General features: G+C 41.3%; 1 protein-coding gene across 2 annotated transcripts in view; it reads left to right on the forward strand.

Annotated features, from left to right (window-relative positions):
• lmf1.L (lipase maturation factor 1 L homeolog) overlaps positions 1–16,469 on the forward strand; it is a 221,404-nt gene that overhangs the window by 74,360 nt on the left and 130,575 nt on the right. For both annotated transcript variants that reach the window (XM_041577426.1, XM_018236594.2), the window contains exon 4: positions 2,211–2,359. In XM_041577426.1, coding sequence (XP_041433360.1) covers positions 2,211–2,359 — 149 coding nt within the window. The remainder of the gene's footprint in view (positions 1–2,210; positions 2,360–16,469) is intronic.

Here is a 16,469-nt window from a genome sequence, read left to right on the forward strand (position 1 = left end):
GTTGGGCATGGGATTGCTTTGCATGTCAGGCTAGTCACCTTTCTTATCCAATTTCTATCGAAATATAAAATGCAAAGTGGCCATTTGCATACAGGCAGCTCCTGGGAAGCCGTTATTCTGTATGGCAGCACTGAACTGAAATATACCAGAACTCTTTGTAGGAATAAGCCCCGGTCTCTTCACATTCACCCCGAACCCAGCCTGACATGCTCTGGGCAAACACAACCCGTTTCCCTAGGAACACTTCTGCTTCGAGACCATTGCCAGAAAGTCAGGGACAGGCCCAATGGTTCATCTATAGGTTTTGTTCCCCTTTAAATCTGACATGACAGTTGGGAAATTAAAGGAGTGGTTCACTTTTATTATGTTATAGAACGGCCAATTATAAGCAACTTTTCAATTGGTTTTCATTATTTATTTTTTTATAGTTTTATAGTTATTTGCCTTTTTTCTTCTGACACTTTGCAGCTTTCAAATGGGCGTCACTGACTCCCTTCTAAAAAAACAAATGCTCTGTAAGGCTACACATGTATTGTTATTACTTTTTATTACTGATCCTTCTATTCAGGCCTCTCCTATTCATATTCCAGTCTCTTATTCAAGTCCATGCATGGTTGCTAGGGTAATTTGGACCCTAGTTACCAGATTGGTTAAGATGCAAATTGAATTTAGAGCTGCTGAATAAAAAGCTAAATTACTCAAAAAGGACAAATAATAAAAAATGAAAACCGATTGCAAATTGTCTCAGAATATCACTCTCTGCATCATACTAAAACTAAAAATTAATTTAAAGGTGAAAAAGCTAAAACACCCCATGTGCTGCGGACTGTATGGCCTTAAAAAGCTGCCATGAATTTCCCCCCAGCCTTGCTGAACTAGTCCTGCAGGAAGAAATATTTTGAGTCCTAATACACCTACTAATCTCTAAATGACCCCCCCCCCCAGTTGTCGGTAACAAAGAGCAGTCTTGTGTTCCTCTTATCGGACATTTCATCTCTATTGTAGTGAGAATGATTGGGATTAATTGAGCGGCATCAACGCCCGTATCCTGGATCTGAATAGGCCTGTGTAGGTTCCATTAGACTCGCCCTATCACCTGTCCTGCCTTCTCCTTTGTTCTGTAGGTCTTTTAACCCCTTACCAACCCCACAGATCATATCATCTCTGTTCGTAATATGCAGGTCAGCCCTAAACCCATGGGTCAGGCAGGTTTGGGTCAACATACTGCCTAAAGGGGAGCGTTTGTGGTCATATATTTAACAGGATCCCTCCTGGATCAAAATGTCCCTTTAATTCCCTGCTTCTTCAGTGACCTTAAAGGGATACTGTCATGGGAAAACATGTTTTTTTTTTTTTTTTTAAATGTTAACAATGCTGCTCCAGCAGAATTCTGCACTGAAATACATTTCTCAAAAGAGCAAACAGATTTTTTTTATATTTCATTTTGAAATCTGACATGGGGCTAGACATATTCAGTTTCCCAGCTGCCCCCATTCATGTGACTTGTGCTCTGATAAACTTCAGTCACTCTTTACTGCTGTACTGCAAATTGGAGAGACATCACCCCTTCCCCCACCTGCCTAACAACAGAACAATGGGAAGGTAACCAGATAGCAGCTCCCTAACACAAGATAACAGATGCCTTGTAGATCTAAGAACAGCACTCAATAGTAAAATCCAGGTCCCACTGCGACATATTCAGTTGCATTGAGTTGGAGAAACAACAGCCTGCCAGAAAGCAGTTCCATCCTAAAGTGCAGGTTCTTTCTGAAAGCACAAGGCCAGGCAAAATTCGGACTTTGGAAAACAAAGCGCTCTGAGTGACATTCCGCCAGCAATTAACATTCTAGCCGGGGGGAGGCAGTTCGGGGAGATTAGTCGCCTGGAGAAGAGGAGATTTGTTTTCCCGAATCTGAGCTTGTGCCCTGACCCTTAAACTGTGCCACTCCATTGCCAAGGGAGAAGTGCTGCCTTTTAAAATTGATGTGCATGTCTGCATCAAATGACTCTGCCTCATTAAATCACATGGCTGCACATCAATCAAATAAAGCAATGCCAATACCCCATGTAAGTCATATGACAACTTCCTGGGTACCCAATAATGTACTGTCTCTTTTAATTACTGTGCATTTAAACCAAATACAATAAGGTTTTTTGTTTTAACTTTATATAATTTTTTAATTTTATAAGTTTTGTGTTTGTGTCCCTAGGGTGGGAATCTCAGGTCCTGGAAACTGGGTTCCTTGGCATCTTCTTGTGCCCCTTGTGGACTCTTTCTCGTATCCCGCAGAGAACCCCGCCTTCTGGTATTGTCGTCTGGGCATTTCGTTGGCTGATTTTCCGCATCATGATCGGGGCGGTAAGTGCATTTCTTGCAGTGCTTGACTCCCCACAATTTCCACTGATACAATGTTGTCTATACATAAATAATATTCCACTATTAGGGTTCACAGGGGGTCCAGTCACCCTTTGGCAGAATGGGGCCCCAAGAGATATGGTTTGCAGGTAGAAAAAGGGAGGTCCTGCTAACTTCGTACAGGTATGGGACCTGTTATCCAGAATGCTCGGGACCTGAGGTTTTCCAGATAACAATCTTTCCATAATTTGGAACCTGTCAACCACTATCAAACAGGAAGTGGTGGTGCTGCAAACCCGAAGTGACGTCATCAAATGTGGGCAGGGACAGAAACAAGTTTTGTAAAACTTTAAAAGGAGTAAAAATATAGACAATATTACATAAGATAAGAAATTTAGGTGATACCATACCTCCCAACTGTCCCTTTTTCGGAGGGACAGTCCCTCTTTTGACAGCTCAACCCACAGTCCCTCATTTGTACTGGAAAGTCCCTCTTTTCTCTGCACTGAACAGCCAGAAAAAGAAACAAAGTTTCTCACTTAATTGGCTTTTAGCAGAGCGCCCAGAACAGCTAACAGGTGCAAATAAGATACTTTGTAACAATTTTGAGACACAAAAACACAGTTTAGATAAGGAGAAATATTTTCAAACTTTCATAACCTGCCAAATTTTGTAAAAAAAAATGGTAATTAGGGGGTGTGGCCACAGAAAGGGGTGTGGTCAAAAATTGCTGCGCTACGTGCGGAAAATTTTTTTTTTGTCCCTCTTTTTACTTCCAAAATGTTGGGAGGTATGTGAGACCAGCAATCCGACCTGCAGACCCGCCACCCACAAACCTGCGGCTATACCCGCACCTAAAAATCCTCCCCTCATTCCGCAGGGTGCGCACATTTTTTGCGGTTAACCCAACCCGCTGCCACCTTTGCTGATGGCTAAACCAAAACAGGGGGGGGCAGGATAGCATTAGGGGTGTGGCAGTGATGTAGGAACAGGCATGATGACATCAGAGGTGGTCACAATGATGTTGGTGGAGTTATGACACCCGTGGGAGGTTATTGCATCACGTAGATGCAACTGGCTGGATTTCTATGCAGTTTTCGCAATGTTTTAAAGTGTTTATGCCTAGTTCAAAACGACACAGGTATCAACCCTATCTCTTGCTATATCCTGCTTGATGAGTAAGCCCAATCCTTTAATTACTGGTGTGAGATCTATTATACAGAAATCAGTTATCCAGAAAGCTCTGAGATACAGCAATGCTAATTTAGATTAAAAAAAAATCCTATTTTTGATTGATTTGCTTTTTTTTTTTTGTATCTGTAAACTAGTAATTCAGAGCTTTCTGGGGCCCGGGGGGGGGCTAACATTAGAGTAGTTTTGTAGTATGGAGCCACATGATGGCCCTGATCCCACAAATCTTGCCTTGCTATATACCAGGGGTGTCCAACCTGCGCATGCGGCCCAGGATGGATATGAATGCGGCCCAGCTTGTACTTCCGCCAATCCAGGAAACGTCACGTTGCAATGTCACGCACAGAAAGCGTATGTACGCGGTCGCTAATTGTCTGCATGTGTGCTTTAAATTTTACATGGGGTGTGTGGTCCGGGGCTTCCTAGAGCAGAAAAAGTCGTTAACTAGTGAGCGTTCGGTTACTTTTTTTTCATGAATGAACACACTACGGGTAAAATTAGAGCCAAATTATCTGATGAGCACCTTGAGAATTGCAACTACTTCTATTTCAACCAGATATTAGTTTCTCAAACACAATGTCAGAAATCCCACTAGGTTTATGATACCCTCTTTTCTTTTACTTTTACAATAGAATAAATCAAAAGCTTGCGTTAGGGTTTGTGTGTAGCCCCAGAAAAATGTTTCTACTTCCAATGTGGCCCAGGAAAGCCAAAAGTTGCTATACACAGTAATGTACAAACAATGCCCGGGTCATTGCCCTGCAAAGGATTCTGGGAGCAAGTAGACTTTATATTACAGGACGGGATAGGATGAGGGTATAGAGGGACCTGCATGCTCATGTGAAGGCACACTTAAGGGCAGGGGCATATCAGTGAGTATAGTGTGAGGCTTTTAATCCCATATGTTGTACGTACATGTTATTGCAAGATAAGGAGAGATTACCCTATAAACGAATAAAGCCTGGGAATAGAGAGCGTTTGTCCTGCGCTGCTTTCTTTGGCTCGGCTCCTGGCCCTTATCTCCCGTAGCTGTGTGGCTATCAGGCAAAGCAGATGTGGAACCCAATAGCCTTTCTTTAAGTGTAAAAGGAGAGGCTGTAAAACCTGGCGTTAAAGAGAAGCAGGGCTGGAACACAAACAGAACCCCGGCTTGCCAAACAAAGGGGGCGCTCCCCCAGCACCCTAAATGATTGACACTTTACATACAAAAAAACTGTTTTTTTTGGGGGTTTTTCTTCTTAAATGATTGGGGGGGGTTTTAAACATTTAGGTGTAGGGAATTGGTTGGGGAGGTGCTTCTGTGTTCATGTAATCTGCACAGATAATTCACCTGCAGAATAAAAAATGTATTTATTATACAGACTACAGAGAGACCTATATATGTACATACATATTTTGTTAAAGGCGTTGTCCAACTTTGAGTTAACTATTAGTATAATGTAGAGCGTGATGTTCGGAGACAATTTGTTTTATATTATTTGTGGATTATTATTATTATTATTTGTGGATTATTAGTAGCTTTTTATTCAGCAGCTCCCAATGATGCAGTTTCATCAATCTGGTTGCTAGGGCCCAACTTACCCTAGCAACCATGCAGTGATTTGAATAAGAGACTGGAATATGAATAGGAGAGGCCTGAATACAAAGATAAGTAATAAAAAGTAGCTATAGCAATAAATGTGTAGCCTTACAGAGCATTTGTTTTTAGATGGGATCAGAAGAAAAATGCAAATAATTAAAAAAAAAAACTATTTTTATTATTAGTGGTTTTTGAGTTGTTTAGCTCTTTATTCAGCAGCTCTCCAGTTTGCAATTTTAGCCATCTGCTTGCTAGGGTCCAAATTACCCTAACAACCATACATTGATTTGAATAAAAGGCTGGAATATGAATAGGAGAGGACCTGAGTATAAAGATGAGTAATAAAAAGTAACAATACATTTGCAGCCTTACAGAGTATTTGTTTTTAGATGGGGTCAGTGATCCCCATTTGAAATTTGGAAAGAAGAAGGCAAATAATTCAAAAACTATAAAAAAAAGAAAAAAATGAAGACCAGTTGAAAAGTTGCATAGAATTAGCCATTCTATAACATGCTAAAAGTTAACTTAAAGGGGACCTATCACCCTAAAAAATGTATCTCAATCCTATTTTATCGAATTAATCAAGCAAAATTAACTTTAGTTGCACTATATAAATTATTTGAATCTTTTGGTCTGGGAATTCATAATTATAACAAGCAGGCAGGAGCCATTTTGTGGACACTGTTATTAAGACAAGCCTTGTATCATCTCAGAATCTTGTTTGTGCACCAGAATGGGGGACCTGATGTCCATCCCGATGCCCTGGCTACACAATTAAATGGTTAATAGAACTGGGGGAATGTAGGGAGAACAGTGACATGTAGGAAGTGCTGAATGGAAAGTGAAAGTAATTGTCTGCTCCGCCTCTATGCTGAAGGCATAGAGGAGGGTCAAGCAATATTTGATTGACAGCTAAGATTCTTAAATGAGTTTACAACAGCTATGAATGCTTTAATAAAAAAAAGAATTTGGATTTCATGTTTAATTTAAAAAGGACTTTTATTATACAGCTTTTTATCCCTGGATGACATTTCCCCTTTAAAGGTAGACCACCCCTTTAAGTTTCCTAGAAAATCATGTAAACATTAAATAAACCCAATTGGCGGGTGTTGCTTCCAATAAGGATTAATTGGATCAAGTTTAAGCTACTGTTTCATTATTACAGAGAAAAGGGAAATCATTTTTAAAAATTTGGATAATGGGTTTCTGGATAACAGATCCCATACCTGTCTAAACGAGGCCCATTTATAAACTGAGCTGGGGGGGTGGTTCTGGGCTTATGTAAGTGTACCACCCTAGGTTGGTATGAAGATGCCAAGGATGGGAAGAGCATTGGATAATCCCTACGATTAAGAGCCAGTGATTGATGAACGTTGTGTCATTGCCCAGCCAAACACTTGCCCGTTTCCTTCTGGGTCGGGATAATTGTCTTGACAGGAGGTCATGAAGTATGGCTGATGCGTGAAAGCAAAGTTTCCTCCCAGCACAAGTGCACCTGTCAGTAGGACGTTCCTTGATTTATGTCCAAACCAGATGAAGATTGACACAGGGACTGGCACCCAGCGAGCCCCAGGAACATAGGAGTGGGCGACTATTGAAAACGCATCGCCGCGTGTGCATTAGCGCAGGCGACTTTGCGCTGTAGCCTATGGGGAAAAAACGCTGAGTCAGTTCGGGGAGATAGTCGCGCAAAAGACTTGGCGATTAGTCGCCAGGCGACAAAACCTCCCCGAATCTCCTCGTCTGGCCTTACCCTAAGGGCAATGGCACCCGGACAGATTTTGTTTCCGGGGTGTATTTGCATCTTTCCCAACCATAAAAAAACAGAACTTCCCTCTAAATGCCACCTCCTACTGTCACAACCCCATGTGAATCAGGAAGTGGTGCCCAGGTGAAAGGGTCATTCAGCAGGTCATTTCCAAAGGGCAGCAGAGAGGAAGGCAGTGATTGACAGCAGCAGAGCAGTGGAGCAGGTTGCACTGGAGGGAAGAGAGAGGACGGCCGTGTCTGGATCTTTGTCTGGGCATGTTTTGTCTTCATCTGGGCAAGAAAGTTATTTTAAAGGAGAGGTTAAACGCAAAATTACAGCCATACAAACATTGTTATTAAAAGCAGTATCTGTCCTTTTCTACTTTGCGCCTTGCTAGTTCTGACTTTTGAAACAATGTAGCAGAAGCCATGCACTAACATTGTTTTCAAGAATCAGAACCAGCAGTGCAGAATGGCAACAGACAGATACTGCTTTCACTTGCAGTTATATCTGCAAATAACATTAAAGCCAGTGAACAGTTGCAATGGGATTTCCATCGAATGACAGTAGGCACAATCTTTAGGTTTATATCCCCTTTTACCAGATCAGGGATGGCGTTTCGCAAGCTCTAAAGCACCATTTACCTGTGGTTGGATAACAGTATAAAGTTTCTGGTTTAAATACAGGTTGCGGCAGGTGAAAGGAAAGAGATTTTCATGCTCTCAAAAGAAAATATATCCCTTTAGTAAATACGGCTTATCTCGTGTTTATTTTCCCTTTCGGAGGACAGTTAAGTAGTGTGTGCAAATCACATCCCTGGCAGAGACCTTGCATGGAAACGTTAAAGGGGAACTATCATGAAAATGTAAATTTAAAGGGATACTGTCATGGGAAAACATGTTTTTTTTCAAAATGCATCAGTTAATAGTGCTGCTCCAGCAGAATTCTGCACTGAAATCCAATTCTCAAGAGAGCAAACAGATTTTTTTTATATTCAATTTTGAAATCTGACATGGGGCTAGACATTTTGTCAATTTCCCAGCTGCCCCTGGTCATGTGACTTGTGCCTGCACTTTAGGAGAGAAATGCTTTCTGGCAGGCTGCTGTTTTTCCTTCTCAATGTAACTGAATGTGTCTCAGTGAGACATGGGTTTTTACTATTGAGTGTTGTTCTTAGATCTACCAGGCAGCTGTTATCTTGTGTTAGGGAGCTGCTATCTGGTTAAATTATCTGACACGCAACTCCTGAATAAAGAGAAACAGATGCTGAGAGAGGGATAGTGAAGATAAACTTGATTATTTCAGAAACAATGCAGAATTTTTAATTGTTTGTATTTAGAAAGTTTCTTATTACAGTATGATGACGCTTATATTAAAGGGATACTGTCATGGGGAAACATGTTTTTTTTCAAAATAAATCAGTTAATAGTGCTGCTCCAGCAGAATTCTGCACTGAAATCCATTTCTCAAAAGAGCAAACAGATTTTTTTTATATTCAATTTTGAAATCTGATATGGTGCTAGACATATTGTCAGTTTCCTAGCTGCCCCAGTCATGTGACTTGTGCTCTGATAAACTTTAGTCACTCTTTACTGCTGTACTGCAAGTTGGAGTGATATCACCCCCCTCTCCCCCCCCCAGCAGCCAAACAAAAGAAAAATGGGAAGGTAACCAGATAGCAGCTCCCTAACACAAGATAACAGCTCCCTGGTAGATCTAAAAACAACACTCAATAGCAGGCCCGGATTCGTGGAGAGGCCACCAAGGCCCGGGCCTAGGGCAGCAGGATTTTAGGGGGCGGCATGCTGCCCAACCACACCCACATTGGTTCAGAAACACTGGGGTTTAGCAGGAGCTACAATAGATTTTTAAATCTCCCGTGCACCAATCCCCATTGCTCCAGTCCCAATGATGAAAATTTGAGCAAATAAAAGGGAGGGATGGGAGCGACAAACAACAGTGGGCCTAGGGGTGCCCGCTGTGTAAATCCGGCCCTGCTCAATAGTAAAAGTCAAGTCCCACTGAGACTGATTCAGTTACATTAAGTAGGAGAAATAACAGCCTGCCAGAAAGTAGTTCCATCCTAAAGTGCAGGCACAAGTCACATGAATGGGGGTAGCTTATATTGATAAAAGCTTATATTAAATACATTTTCGTGAGAGTTTCCTTTAATATCGGTATGAGTCCACTAGAGGCACTGTTGCTGTTAATATCTATGCAAAATGCCTTAGCAGTGCCTGCCTATTGTGAATGTCTGTATGAAGATAAGCAGCAGGGCAGCTCCCTCCCATATGTATAAATGCAAGGGATAGTTCTCTTCCATGGCTCAGCGCTGTGCAATATGTTCATGCTATATAAATACACGTTAATAATAATAACTGCTTTGCCCATATAACTCCATGCCATTAACCTCAGTCACAGCAGAATATTGCAGAGGCATCAGGAAGAGGTCGGAGGTCGGGTGTATCTGAGTGTTTATGGAACAGCGTATACTGTGTATACAAAGGCCAGCTTAGGGGTTGGGGTTGAGCGACAGGTTTCTAGGCACCTGTTTCCATTGCTGTTTATTATATTTAGTATAAATAAGCAATCTTTATTTTTATTCAATGCAACCGCAGTCATGTGTTGATACAGCAAATAAAGCGCATGAGTAATGTAACAATGTAGCGGGTGGCGTGACCTCCATTGTGACGTTAGTCGGTGATGTTTGGGTTATATTTGCTTTGTTGAGCTGACCCTTTCCTCCTTGGCTACGATTATAATTATCCTTAATATATTTGACAGCGCTTTACAGAGATTATACATGATCCCTGTGCAGTGGAGCTGACATTCTATGGTTCACACTCTGCCAATGGTGTGTGTGTGTATGTATTACAGGTATGGCGCCTGTTATTCTGAATGCTCAGGACCTGGGGGTTTCCTTAATCCATTAAGGAGATATATATATATATATATACACTGTGTAGACACACACATAAGAAGTGACCTATAGAGTAAAGCAAATGTAAAGGGGCACATCAGTTCATGTATTAGGAGGGGTTCACCCTTCCCCAGTGTGCAGCTGTGGGGCCCTGCAAGGGTTAAGTGGGCCCTCTTCCCATAAGGAAAAGAGAGGAGAGCATGAAACATAACAGGATGCGATGGGAAACCTCAGACCGCAGTTTAAATCTTATCTGTAGCTGGCAGCGTGGCGTAGCCTCCCATCTCATTGGCTGGCCTCTCCTCTGATTTCCTTGTGGCCTATTTGCTGTGGTTTCACCCACTTCTCCCTTTCTGTAAGCTGCCCGCTTATATCCTTCCCCCTCCAAATATGTCCTTCTCTGTCGGAGCCACTTTATTCTCCCAGCCTGGACTTGGCCAAGCTTCTTTTATGCGTGACCACAAGACAGTTGGGGATCTGGCCTGTCCTCCGGGGCTTTGGCAGTGAAACAGTTAACCTCTTCCTTGCCGTGAAACACATCAAGCAGAATCAAAGTTGTTTTTAGAGGCAAGTTATGGCAGGATGGAATCAGGGTAAGAGGTGCAGCTCTGATATAGAGTGGATCGCGGGGTGGGCTGGAATGGAACAGGCCAGGTTTAGGCAGGTTATGGGCAGGGTATGGGTATAAACCCAGGTTTACCTGGGGTGCGTCACAGGTTTTACTGCACGGAGTATTTTTTTTTCATTGTAGTCCCATTGTACTTGTTGGAATGGCCTGTTGACCAGAAGGTCCATGTGACTGTTTATAATTGGGGCCCCCAGAAGGGTAGTTCCCTTCCAACGTTAATATAGGCTCATAATTACTGATAGCGGCCCCAGTGTGTATAGTAAGGTGAGATGCTGTCCGAGGAAAGGAGCTTTGACGGAAGAGTAAGGCCAGTTGTATTAGGGAAAACACAATGGGGCAGATTTATCAAGGGTCGAATTGAAATTGAAAATTTTTTATGGTCAAAACTAGAAAAAATTCGACTAGGGAGTTATTCATATTATTCATATTCGATTTGAGTTTTTTAAAAAAAATTTGAATTCAATTTTCGAGATCGAGATCTGGCCATATGCATTCCTCAGCAGAGTTGTTAAGCTTTAAAAAAAACAAGCCAGGGATGACAGAGGTGTAGTGCTATTTCTTCCCCTTCTCAGCCCTTTGTTATTTATTGCCTGGAGTCTTCAATTCAAGGGGATCATGGGATGTGGGCCAGCTTCCCGTCAGGCTTAAAAACTGCACCCTTGCGACTGGTCAGTAAGGTGCCTCATATGGAGACCCCGGGCACGTTATGGCTTAGTTTAATGCAGCTGAATGAGGCTTTGTACCATAAAAAGAACCTGTGTTTTAACAACTTGTGCTGCTCATAAATGAATATCCTGTAAATTATATATTTGTAAACGGTGCTTGGTGATGTCATTTTCATAATCGGAGCTTAGTGATGTCATTTCTGTCACATGACTCACTGAAACTTGTGTATTACAATCAATAAAGTACCCCCTGTTGCAAAAAATGAGGATAATAGAAGTCACCTCGGAGTTCCATGGCCTTTGGCCTTGTGCTTTTGTATGGCCATGGGACTCCTCAGTAACTTATAATATCCTTATAATACACAAAAGCCATGAATATCCTGTAAATTATATCCTTATAAACGGTGAGTTCTGATGTCATCAGTTATAAACGGTGAGTTCTGATGTCATTTCTGTCACATGACTCATTGAAATTTGTGTATTATAATAAATAAAGTACCCCCAGTTGTAAAATATGAGGATATTAGAAGTTACCTCGGAGTTCCATGACCTGTATAAAAACACTCGGCCTTCGGCCTCGTGTTTTTATATGGTCATGAAACTCCTCGGTAACTTATAATATCCCTATATTTTACAAAAGGGGGTACTTTATTCACTATATATTATACAAGAGGGCAGGGTCAGACTGGGGGGCTTGGGGCCCATCGGGCTACTGGCCCCGGGCCCCCCCCGGCCCCCCTGCTGCTCCGGCACTTCGGTGCCGGGTATGTGCGTCAGTGGATCTGGGCCGACAACAGCCTGGGGCCCACCAGGTTTTTTCCCGGTGTCCCGCCGGCCCAGTCCGACACTGCAAGAGGTGGTGCTTTATTTAATATATATATATATATATATATATATATATAAAAAAATAAAAATAAATATATATATATATATATATATATATATATATATATATATATATATATATATATAAAATGTAGGCCCCGTGGTAATTCATTACTGACCGGGGGGCCAAACAACTGTAGGGTCAAATTGAAATTTCGAATTTGAAATTAAAATTTTTGAATTTATTTAAGGTCAAAACTGTCAAATTCGACTAGGAAGTTATTCAAATTCGATACGAGTCTTTTAAAAAAAATTTGCATTTGATTTTCGAGATTTTTCATACTCTGGCCCTTTAAGAACTCAAATTCGACTATTCGCCACCTAAAACCTGCCAAATTGCTGTTTAAGTTAATGGGAGAGGTCCAGGTTCGAGTTTTTGGATCAATTTAATTCATCTGGTTTTGAAAAAAATATTTTTTTTAATAAATTTTGATTGGTCAAATTTAGGGGAGTTTTTAAAAACTCACATGAATTCAAAATTCGACCTTTGATTAATGTACCTCTAAGGCACCTGAACACCATTTGTTATTATGAAGTTATTATTTGTGGATTGTAAGCTCTCCGTGACATTGGCTTGTGTCCCCATGTACAGTATGGGGGGGTTCCTTTAGTGAAGAGAGGAATATTGCTGTATAATACACAAAAGCCATGAATATCCTGTAAATTATATCCTTATAAACGGTGAGTTCTGATGTCATTTCTGTCACATGACTCACTGAAATTTGTGTATTATAATAAATAAAGTACCCCCAGTTGCAAAATATGAGGATATTAGAAGTTACCTCGGAGTTCCATGACCTGTATAAAAACAGTCGGCCTTGTGTTTTTATATGGTCATGAAACTCCTCGGTAACTTATAATATCCTTATATTTTACAAGAGGGGGTACTTTATTCATTATATAGTGAATGGCCAATGGAACGTTCACTTTCCAGGGTAAGTATCTTTGTGTTCTGATTGGATTAGATCCCTAACTAGCATTGTGACATCATTCAGCAGTGTGTAGCGGTTGCCTTATCACGCAGAGCACATCATGGCAGGGTCTTCGTTAGTCTTGTAAATGTAAATCTGACCTCATCATCATCTTCATCATCATCCGAGGCATTTCATTTTAACTGCTGAAAGCACCCTCCCTCTTTCATTCAGCTGGGATTAAGCAAAGCCTCCCGTTATCATGTCAGAGGAACTGATTCCCCTCCCAATATGGAGGGCTCTCATTTTAATTAGCTTTATTACATTAGCGTGGGTAGAGGCACAGAAAGGCTGCATTATCGCTATTCATAGGAGGAGGCTTAATAGGGCAAGCCGGGATTCATGGGAATTTTTTGGGGAAAATGGTGTCTACAATGTGCCGACCTTTGGCCCTCCAGCTGCAGCCCTCCCTTTCCCCATGGGGGTCCCATACTTGACTCCTTAGCAACCCTGTTTTTTGTGCCTCTGATCTCTCTCCATTTATCTACCCATTGCCTTTGGCAGGACGACCTGTTTCTCCCCACTGATTTGGAAAGAGGCAAAAGTGCTTATGCCAGAGACTTCACACAGTCCTTTTCTTTCTGCATGGGACTCTTCAAAAGCACCTTCACCCTTCCAGAACAAAATCCCCCCCAGTCCCATAAACCCTTCAGTGACCACACGCTGTGTAAATATTACAGTCCCAAAAGACCGAGATCTGGGGGGGGGGGACCAAGAACCAATTCTTCTAAGTTAACAACATGTTCCTAATTGCTTCATATTTTCTCCAGCGTCCCTCTCATATTAAAGGGGATGCAGGACACTTTCTATATATTCTATAATGGTTTTGTAGCTGATTAAAGGAGAAGCAAACTGCAACTAAAGAAGTAGCTAGAAATGTTGTACATTATATATTATACTTCTGTACCAGCCCAAGGCAACCACAGCCCTTTAGCAGTAAAGATCTGTGTTTCCAAAGATGCCCCAGTAGCTCCCCATCTTCTTTTCTGCTGACTCACTGCACATGCTCTGTGCTGCTGTCACTTATTGAGCTTAGGGACCCACTCACAATATACAGTACACATGGAATAGAAATGTCACAATATAAGGCTGATTAGTAATTAATACAGATAATTACTACATGGCAGCACAGAAACCAGTGCAATTAGCATCAGAATTTAATAATCAGCAAACCTGTAGCATCAGCTTATATTACAGGGGAAGCTCATTTTCTGCTGGATAATTAGTGACGAGCCCTAAGCTTAGCTTCTCAACAGCCAATCAGAGCCCACTGAGCATGTGAGTGTCACAGACACTTTCCAAGATGGTGACCCCCTGTGACAAGTTTGAAGTCCTGGATCATTGCTGCTATTGACAAGCTGAAACTTTAGCCTCGTGCAATAAGTTCACTATATAAAACATGGCATTTTTAACCATTCATTGTAAGGTTTAGTTCTCCTTTAAAGGGGTTCATATTTAACCTTTTAGTATGTTATAGAATGGCCAATTCTAAGCAACTTTTCAATGGGTCTTCATTATTTTTTTTAATTATTTGTCTTCTTCTTCTGACTCTTTCCAGCTTTCAAATGGGGGTCCATGACCCCATCCCATCTAAAAACCATACTCTGTAAGGCTACACGTTTATTGCTATAGCTAATATTTATTGCTCATCTTTCTATTCAAGCCTCTCCTATTCATATTCCAGTCTCTTATTCAAATCACTGCATGGTTGCTAAGGTAATTTGGACCCTAGCAACCAGATTGCTAAAATTGCATACTTGAAAGCTGCTCAATAAAAGGCTAAATAACTCAAAAACCATTAAAAATGCCAAAAACCAATTGCAAATTGTCTCAGAATATCACTCTCTATATCAAACTAAAAGTTATTTTAAAGGTGAACCACCAAAGCAGAGGTCTTCTGTTCATAATTAAAGTCCTACATATACCAATCCACAGGCTTTCAGATAATGTGATAACATGCTGCATTTTCTTGGCTGGAACCCACCAGTTACGGCAAGTGCAGACCGCTGCTTAAATTAAAGGACCAGTAACATAATTTTTCTTAAAAAAAATTCGTAAGTATATATATTAAAAAAAACCACCAAGACAAATTAAACTTTAAAATTGCAAAGGGATTATTTAAAGGGATACTGTCATGGGAAAAAACATTTTTTTTTCAAAACGCATCAGTTAATAGTGCTGCTCCAACAGACTTCTGCACTGAAATCCATTTCTCAAAAGAGCAAACAGATTTTTTATATTCAATTTTGAAATCTGACATGGGGCTAGACATTTTGTTAATTTCCCAGGTGCCCCTGGTCAGTATACATGGTGTTTTTTGGAGTATACCAACGTCCTTTAATGGCCACTGCCATCAGTTTCAATGGCAACTCTTGGAACTATGACTGAATGGCTGATACAGTGATGTTTTTGAGTATCTGTAACCTTGTTATAAACTAAACGCGGCCAAATGTTGGGCCTCGAAGGGAAACTTGACCTGAAAGTCAGTCTAGAGGCTGCTGAATTCAGAGTAGGGGTTCCCTAACTGTGGAGGAGAGAGTCCTGCACTGGTTTAGACCTGGACCAAGCCTGGAGCCACCAAGAAGAGATCCGACAGTTACCCATTCATCTTTGTCCTTGCAAGGCAATATCCTCCATCCTATCTATATAATATATCAGCATGGGACTCGAGGGTCCAAGGCCCATCCAGGCTTGCACTACAGGGGCCCCCAGTCCGACCCTGTATTTTATTGTTTCCAACCCGCCCCCAACAAATATCTTACAATCCCAGAATCAGTCACCAAAGGCCCCAAGTGACATCATTGAAGGAAAATTCGACTTTTTTTTTTTTTTTTTTAAATCTCCCCTGCAGGGAACCGTGGACCACCCAATGGGATCTGGAGACGGCTGAAACTCAACTTCTTTATGCGTCTTGCACGGGGACCTGACCCAATGCAGGACTCTACTACAAAATAAATAGACATGGGGCTGAATAAAAAGATCAGCAATAAACTTGTAGCCTCGCCTAGCAACAGTTTTTGGCTGCCGAGGTCACCGACCCCAAGCTGGAATGAGGCAAGGAAAAATAAAATCTATAAAAATATATGAAAATTAAAGACTAAATAAAAAAGTGCTAAGGACATTCTGTAACATACTAAAAGTGGTAGTGATTCCCCAGAAGAATAGTAGGATGTGGGTAGCCAATCACAGCTCTGTCTTTTTCCCAGCAGGTCTGCCTAGCTGTTGGTCGCCCCCAGCAAGATTATGATTGGCTGGCATCCCACAATACAAAGTGGGGAGTGCCACTGTCTTTCCTGAACAGCAGTGGGAGGGAATGTCAGGGTGGAGCTAGAAATGTTTTTTTTGGGAAATTAACATTGAGGTATAAAAGTTGACTTTTTTTAAAGCCACATTCATTCTTTTTTAATACGATGAGAAGTGAATGCACTTGATGCCATAAGTCACCCCTTTTTTACTAACTAGCAGTGTGACCTAGAAAAAAAAAGGAACACCTCTAATAAATAAATCTGCTGGTGCTATAAGGG

The sequence above is a fragment of the Xenopus laevis genome, chromosome 9_10L (assembly GCF_017654675.1).
Source record: "Xenopus laevis strain J_2021 chromosome 9_10L, Xenopus_laevis_v10.1, whole genome shotgun sequence".
NCBI classification, from domain to species: domain Eukaryota; kingdom Metazoa; phylum Chordata; class Amphibia; order Anura; family Pipidae; genus Xenopus; species Xenopus laevis.